We start from the raw sequence: 8,367 nt of genomic DNA, 5'->3' as shown, positions 1-8,367 counted from the left end.
TATTTTTGGTCTTCCATTGTTTCCCCCTAGGTGGCAAATAAGAGGTTTTCCATCCAAAATGGAGTACGTAGTTTCCAAGCATTTAAGCACCTATTATGATATACGTTGATGCCTCAGGTTCTCTATATGACTTGGTAAATTTGTATGAATGGTTTAATTAGCTTTAAGACAATTTATTGTGTGGTTACTTAAATTGATCAAAGGTCAAAGACATAGCCAGAACGATATAAAGCATCTTATTATGAATATTAATTAAATAAATTAAAATACCCCGTCTCTATTTGTTTTCTTGAAAGGTTATAATACCACCATTCATTTTTTCATACTGGTCTGATTTATGGTGGCCCATTTTGCCTAATGATGTTAACTTCAGGAACGACTGCGGAGTGTGGGTCGCTCAATGGATGATCCAATCCCATCTGTGGAGTAACTACGACCTACCGGTAACTCAAGATACCAGTTGATGTGCCGTCAATAGGATAGCAAATTCAGCGTTTCCTAATACTGATTCTGTTGTAACGTTTTCCGTTTTGTAGGTTGTTAACGAACATACAAGAATGAGGTTAGCAATTGATATTGTATTGGGAAGACACAATCCATATCGAGCTGAAATCGGCCGGAAAGCTGTAGAATATTGGGACAAAATATGTAGGAAATCATCCAGAAAGACTAAGAAGATGACTGACCAGGTGGATGTTACTACAAGCCCAACCATATAGAATGTACTCAGCCAAGATGTACCCTTTTTTGGTGGCCAATTATGGAATATTTTTTGTTTTTTTGGTTTTTTTGAATCTTATCATGCTGGAATGTTTAAACATTATATGAGGAGTATGTGATGTAAAATGCCCCTTTAGTTCCAACCAACATGTTCCCGATGATGGGCTGTTTGGTTGATATAAAGAGGCACCATTGGTAAACCTTTATGGTTGGGTTAAGGGTGAAGATGAACTGGCCCTTTTGTTGTCTCAGACCCTTGATCCCTTAGGAATTAAGTGGGTTCAATTTTTTGTGTGGGTACACAATTAAGAAGACAAAGTATGACTTCATTTTTTGGGCTATGACAACGTTCTTAAATTTATTAAAATTTTTTCTGTTAAATATTTTTTTTAAAAATCACTAACAATTTTAGTTGTATTTAAATTAAAGAAACAAAATGTTAATATGTTCAATTAATTAACTAATACAGAAAACTTAAGTATTATTGTTCTTTGAGATTATGTATTTACTGTTTTTTCTAAATCAATTTTAATAAAAAAATTAACTTAACACAAAAGAAAGCGTATATTATTTTGAAATAAACTTAATGTAGTAGGATATGTATATATATTAAGTCAACATGTAATAATACTAACCAAAATGGGCCGCGAAACTACTAAATTAAATACAACTTCTTATTGGATGTAATTGCAGATTATAAAGATTAAGTCGTTTTCGGTGACTCAATATACAATGATTCACCTATAGTGGGAACTGACCAACCTGATATGTTGTGACCGTGTTGTTATTCCCTACGGACCTAATATTTAATAGGAAATTTTTTTTATCCTGGTACAGCAAACTCCCAACAATGTAGAATACTTGTTCTTAACACTTATATCTGCTACATAACTACCATTACTTAGCCCATCGCAACCAAACTTTCCAAATAGAAGAAAGCACCTAACATCACTCATTTATCCAGTTTTGCGTTTTTCTCGTAAGACATTACCTTATTTCAGCACCCATGTTGTATTAACAGTAACTCCTTATGTAAGCTCTTTAATAAAACATATTAAATAGTTGAACATATAAATACGACTGAAAATGCAACAGTGCTTCTCGCTACGATAATTACCTGCATTACACCTAAACATCTCAATAGGATAAACAACATAAGGTTAAACATGTTGGTCCCCATGCTACTATACATGGATTAGTTTAACATGAAAGCAACATTAAAAAGGCTACGGATGGTTTCAACAAACCCTATCACACAAAACTACTCCATATGAACCACCATGCGGTTGGTTTGAATACTCGAACGAATGTTCCACTCATCTACATCAGTTTAGAGAAGTTGTGGAGTAGTTTCTGAACCTGAAACAGTGTCATTTACCAAATTCGTGAACGACATGGCACACCCTATTACCCTAACATAGTAAATGTTTATGCGTGTATTAACAAACCTGGTGATTTTGACCAATATCATCGCTCATTCCGAATGACTACTGCCCACGGTATCTGCAAAATGGAACCGTATTGATTAGTTCTACCTGCGGCATTCGAACAGACCCACCTCCGATCACGTGTTCTACCCCAATAGTTTGATCATTGGATCCGGTCGCTTCCAGTTCAGCCACCTAAATAAGTCACAGTTGTTACTGATTCACATATGAGTAAAAGGTTCTTCACATCAAAAAACTTAATTTAGATGCAAGAACTTGCATAGTATATAAGCAACTTAAAAATATTCACCCGTTACGAACAAATAAATTTATATTAAATTCTAAATTACCTCCTCACTTTGTCCCCCGTCCTCAGCCGAATTGAATGTATCCACTCGGGTTTTTTTTCCCCGACAAGGCCTTCCATCTGTGCAAGTCCTCTTTGTATGTCCCGGCTTGTTGCAGTTGGCACACTTTCTCTTGGACGCCTTTCTCTTATGACCCCTTGGTGCTCCCTTTGTTCGCACAACAACTGGATCTCGAATTTCACCGCATTGCTTAGACTTGGTAGGATGAACACCATTGGCTAACTCTGATTCCAATGTTGCACATAGTCGGCGAATCCCCTCCAAAGCAACACCGAATAACCCAACCTTCTGGGCCCCTAAAAAGAACAACCATCTGGACGCCGAATGAAGTGCTCCATGGCGAAGCAAGAACCCTCTATCACCCCCGTCATCTGTTTTCTCAGTGTATGCGCCTAATGATTTTGCTTCTTTGGTCCAACGCTTCAACACTAGACTACTAGGTATTGTCAACAAGTGTTCATGCTTCATGACAAAAAACATATGTTTGCATGGAAACCCCTGAATTCTCCAAAAATTACAACCACATTCTAATTTACCCATGTTCTTATCACATAATACTATAATGTGACGGCCTGGATGACCGTACTCCTCAACTGTGTACACCTTTGTGGTCAACGACCGCCTCACCCCAACAAAATTAACTGAAGATACACTCTGAATCTCCCGTTTAGCATCTACAAATACCGCTCTCGTGTAAACAGAAGCTGCATGACGCTCAAGGGATTCCAGCGAGGTTGTCAGCACTGGTTCACTATAAATAGACCTGAACTGTGCCAACACCTCATTGTTCCTATACTCTCGCACAAGAAGTTCTAGATTCTGAACAAGCTCCAACATACTGTGTTTTGATTCAAGAAAATTCTTGCACACCGAATTTATCCCTTCGCACCGTGATGTTGTCCGATACCCGGCACAGAATTTCTCGCACAAGAAAGCATTTGCCCACATCTCCTTTTTCCCATAGACTTGGTTCCACCATAGTGAATCCTGCAAGCCATAATCGGCTGCGGCCTGAGCCCACTCTGCCTCAAAGTCATCAGCCCTCATTTCAGAATAAATCCACCGATTAAAAAGCCGACGTAAATTGTCATCCTTCACGTTTGACGTGACATTCTTCTCTAAGTGCCAAGCACATAACCTATGCGTGGCATTTGGAAAAATTGTTTGAACGGCTTCTCGAATTGAGTCATCACCGTCTGTGACAACAACAGAAGGCTGCTTGCTGCACATGACCTCCAAGAAATTCTCCAACAGCCACGTGTATGATGCAATGCTCTCATCTAACACCAAACCAAACCCAAAAATACATGTTTGCTTGTGGTTATTACATCCTGAGAAAATCACCAGCAGCCTCTTGTATTTGTTCTTCTTATAGGTTGAGTCGAATGCAAGTACGTCTCCAAAGTATTGGTAATCTATCCTGTTGCCACCATCTGCCCACAGTAAATTCGCTAGCATCTCGTCTTCTGTCACATTATACCTTGCCATCGAAGTTGGGTCTGCATCGACTTTACCCTCCAAGTACACTATAGTTGCGTTCGCGTCTCCGTCAACTATCTTTGCACGACGCCTCTTATCCACGTAGTTATAAGCATCTTTCTTCAAAAAACCTACCAATGAATACCCTCCAGATACCCCAGCCATGTACCGCATTGTCTTTGCCGTGGAGATGCCACAACCTTGAAACCCATCTAATTGGGCTTTCGCAGCATCCGTCAACGAACGAAAACTTGTAATTAGATGGACCATTCCAGGATGAGTCATGTCGTGATTGTGGTTCAAAATGATTTTCTTGACCCTCCACAACGAGCTGTCCTTATCTAAATATATACACATTCTTGCTTCACAATTCATCCTTGTCTCCGGCTTGTGAGGCCTCTTCCTGTCGATCCTGTTATAATGTTTCTTATCTCTCTGTCCCTCTCTATTGCAAAAAAATCTTCTCCGAACCAAATTACCCTTCTCATCCTTGAACATGTCTCCCCTTCTTATACCAAACCCGTAGAATTTTCCTAATCTCTTATAAAACTCGTATGCATCGTCTTCGCTACGAAACACCTTCCTCAAAATATCATTTTCTGTTATATCGGCTACATCTCCAAAATCGACTGCGCCCATCACGCCTGCCCCCTCCTCACACATTGCATTAATGTCAACAGCCTCGGGAACGTCCATCAAAATATTCACCACACAGTGCCAAATTCTTAAAGCATGCCTGGAAATTAAGCTCAATTGAAAAAAAAAAATAATCCAACAATACTGCACAAAACCAACCACACAAATCTCTTGTCCCCCAAATAAAACATAAGCTTGTTAGGTCAACGAACCCACCGCTATATACCATTTTGTTATCTTAAATACATGCAACGATACCCTCCAATGATAGCTACCAAATGAATTCCAACAAAAGTGACAAGTGCTAGTTACCACACAGCACCCAAGCCCACAGCAAACTCAGAAATAAATGTGCCAACGTAGTAAAAATACTATCCATGTCTTATTAATAACAAGAAGGTCAAAACTCAACCTCTTGAACTCAATAATTACAGCACCTATCCAAGCATATTATTAAATCGCAGTTATCATAAACTTATTTCAAATGCTAGAAGCAGTGTGAAATTAAACCCATGAAGCGTATAATAAATCAAAAGATCACGTATTGCAAATTATTTAACAACAACACAAGTTAGGAACAATGAAACATGATTAAACTTTCAACACTTTTCAGCCAAATTTTTATTACGGTCGTCACAATGATTAACAACTACAAAAAATAATGAACGAACACTGAATAAGTTGCATAGGCAGTGCAAATTTAAAATTTTAAGGTTCTGAACGCAGTAAAAATACTATCCATGTCTTACTAATAACAAGAAGAGCAAAACTCAACCTCTTGAACTCAATAATTACAGCACCTATCCAAACAGATTATTAAATCGCAGTTATCATAAACTTATTTCAAATGCTAGAAGCAGTGTGAAATTAAACACATGAAGCGTATAATAAATCAAAACATCACGTATTGCAAATTATTTAACAACAACACAAGTAATGAACAACGAAACATGATTAAACTTTCAACACTTTTCAGCCATATTTTAACTAGGCTCGTCACGATGATTAACAAGTACAAAAAATAATGAACCAACAGTGAATAAGTTAAATAGGCAGTGCAAATTTAAAATTTTTGGAATGCAGTAAAAATACTATCCATGTCTTACTAATAACAAGAACAAAAAAACCCAACCTATTGAACTCAATAATTACATCACCTATCCAAGCAGATTATTGCATCGCAGTTATCATAAACTTATTTCAAATGCTACAAGTAGTGTGAAATTAAACACATGAAGCGTATCATAAATAAAAAGATCATGAATTGCAAATTATTTAACAAGAACACAAGCTACAAACAACGAAACATTATTAAACATTCAACACTTTTCAACCCAATATTAACCAGCCTCGTCACAATGATTGACAACAACAAAAAAAATGAACTAACAGTGAATAAGTTACATAGGCAGTGCAAATTTAAAATTTTATGGTTCTGAATTTAGAATTCACAATCAAATACAATCAATGTTCAACGCCAATCAAGCAAACACTGACTGAGCATTAAGTTCTGGTTCTCTAATTGGGAAGCAACAAATTCAACCTACAGCAACAAATTTAACAAACCCTAGTAAAGTCCCGATTTATCGCAACATTTACTTCCGCAACATGGCAAATTTATTGAATACATTTTCAGCAACATACATATATACGATGGGAAGGTAAATCTGAACAATACGAAACATAGTAGGCATGGTGCAGAGACTCACCAACGGGCGACGGCGACGCCGCGACCTCCCCTCCAAACGCAAGCAATCAGGATTTTCCGCGACTTCCTTCTGCCAGCGGCGACAAGAAAGCCGAAACACGAGAACCCAATAACTGCGACGACACTCGGGGACTGCGTGCAGGAACCACCATGCAGACCACTCACTGCCTAACGGATCCGCGAGCTGGCTAGCACAGGTCCGATAGGCGAGCAGCAGACGCGGACGATACAGGGATAGGCATAAGAGCAGCACAGCGGAATTCCTTGGGTGCGACGAACGGCGGGTGCAGTTGACCACTCCCGTTGACGGCGACAAGTTATGCGGGAGGCTAGGGTTTGCTTACTGCGTCGGAGGCTAGTTGAAGTAGCAATTTTCTGCAGGAATGAATTGGAGAAGGGGGGATAACGCGTGCAATCCCTTTCCCCCTTTCAAAGTAACGAAACGACGTCGTCTTCTCTGAACCGTTTCATTTATATTCGGTCCGACTTTCCGGTTTGGTTCGACAGTTCTTAATGGTTTTTTTATGGTTAGTTTCTTAATGATTTTTAATTCGACGGTCTTCCACATATCACCGGCCCCAAAATATTTTTGGCAGTTAAATAAGCTTAGTCCACTTCCTTTTTAATGTTATATATTTGTTCATACATCTAAATATTAGAATTCCATATATTTTATTCCTTGTGCGTGAAAGCAATGTTATATGACACCTAAAGACATGTTTGATATGATCAAATACTTTTCAATTCAATTTCTTCTTTAAATATAACATCATTTTATTTCATTTTTATATTTCCAAAATTTGGTGAAGAGAATAACAAGAACAAAATGATTTTCTTTTTCATTGTTTCTTTTACAAAATACAATATATTATGAACAATGAATAAAATTTCACATAATTAACTAATGTTTTTCATAATTGGTAATTTGTTATAGATTTTGGATATGACAGGCACATGCAAAATGTGTTGGAAGTGAATAAGATAAGCTATGAGAACTGCATAGACAAAGATTTCATTAAGAACATAACAAGGGGAGGTGGAAAAGATGTCATTGAACTGAAAGAAGTGAAGACCTATTACTTCTTGAGTTCAGGTGGTTTCTGTTGGAATGGTTTGAAAGTTGCAATTAATGTTGAAAATGCTGCACCAAGTCCATTACCAGGACATAATAAATCTTCATCTTGTACCGTTGGTATCAACCAAAATCTTGTGATTCTCTTAATATTGATGTGGGGCATCATCATCTTCAAATGATAATAGTTAGATCACAAATAGAACATTATCATAGGACCAATTGTAATGGTTGTGTTGGGATTTATAGTCTCTTTGAAATAGTAATTGAATGAATCATAAAAATTTAGAGCGTCTTTTCACTATAAAAAAAAATATTGTTTTTAGAAGCTACAATTTTTTATTTTTTTAGAAAAGATATTTATATTTTAAAAAATTATTTTTTATATTATTATATCTAAACATAATTAGTAGACAAAAATTTGTTACGTAATTTTTAAAAATAAATAAAATTATTTTTATTTTTTAAAAAAATAAAAAAAGAAGATGTTTCAAAAAAAATATTTTATTCAAAACTCACCCATCATTTATTTGTCATGACAAATTACTCAAAATTAATGTTATATTTCTCTAACTTTTTATCAACAAGAAATTTTGTTCTGCACACTTGCAAATACAAAAATATGATCAAAGCCCAAAACCCACTCCTGGCCACATAGACAGAAAAAAAATTAAACTTGTCCAATAATCCCAACATGCCAAAAAAAATTAACATCTAATTAAACTTATTAACTTTGTTGCACTATGCAGTACCGCTGCAAATCCACTGTACCTCCCTGTCCAACTGTCCCATCAACTAAACTTCTCACTATGCCAAACAAAACGTGTTAACATATGAGGCTTGCCACATAATATCCACAGGTGTGGATTTTTTTACCCATCCACACCATAGAACTTCCCATAATATTAATATCCTTGACCGTTTTAACGGCTTAACTGTTGGTAATCGTCCCTAAAC

At 36.8% G+C, this 8,367-nt stretch overlaps 2 protein-coding genes across 4 annotated transcripts; one reads left to right on the top strand and one right to left on the bottom strand.

Annotated features, from left to right (window-relative positions):
* Positions 1 to 1,734: 1,734 nt before the first annotated feature.
* Positions 1,735 to 6,785, bottom strand: LOC112702931 (protein FAR1-RELATED SEQUENCE 5). Of its 3 annotated transcripts, none has more exons than XM_072199373.1 (4): positions 6,340 to 6,785; positions 2,498 to 6,173; positions 2,169 to 2,342; positions 1,735 to 2,079 (listed from the first exon to the last, which is right to left on the bottom strand). In XM_072199373.1, the coding sequence occupies exons 2-3, from the start codon at positions 4,688 to 4,690 to the stop codon at positions 2,208 to 2,210; spliced, it is 2,328 nt and encodes a 775-aa protein (XP_072055474.1). In that variant the 5' UTR covers positions 4,691 to 6,173; positions 6,340 to 6,785; the 3' UTR covers positions 1,735 to 2,079; positions 2,169 to 2,207. The 3 variants fall into 3 exon arrangements, with proteins under 3 accessions (XP_072055474.1, XP_025609952.1, XP_072055475.1); XM_025754167.3 differs by having other exon boundaries at positions 2,498 to 4,730; XM_072199374.1 differs by having other exon boundaries at positions 2,498 to 5,067; positions 6,340 to 6,736.
* On the top strand, positions 6,284 to 7,592 carry LOC112701372 (early nodulin-like protein 20). The gene is made up of 2 exons (XM_025752138.1): positions 6,284 to 6,291; positions 7,289 to 7,592. The coding sequence occupies exons 1-2, from the start codon at positions 6,284 to 6,286 to the stop codon at positions 7,590 to 7,592; spliced, it is 312 nt and encodes a 103-aa protein (XP_025607923.1).
* The last annotated feature ends 775 nt before the right edge of the window (positions 7,593 to 8,367 follow it).

The sequence above is a fragment of the Arachis hypogaea genome, chromosome 7, assembly GCF_003086295.3.
Source record: "Arachis hypogaea cultivar Tifrunner chromosome 7, arahy.Tifrunner.gnm2.J5K5, whole genome shotgun sequence".
NCBI classification, from domain to species: Eukaryota; Viridiplantae; Streptophyta; class Magnoliopsida; order Fabales; family Fabaceae; genus Arachis; species Arachis hypogaea.
This window is presented reverse-complemented; position numbering and strand designations above follow the sequence as displayed.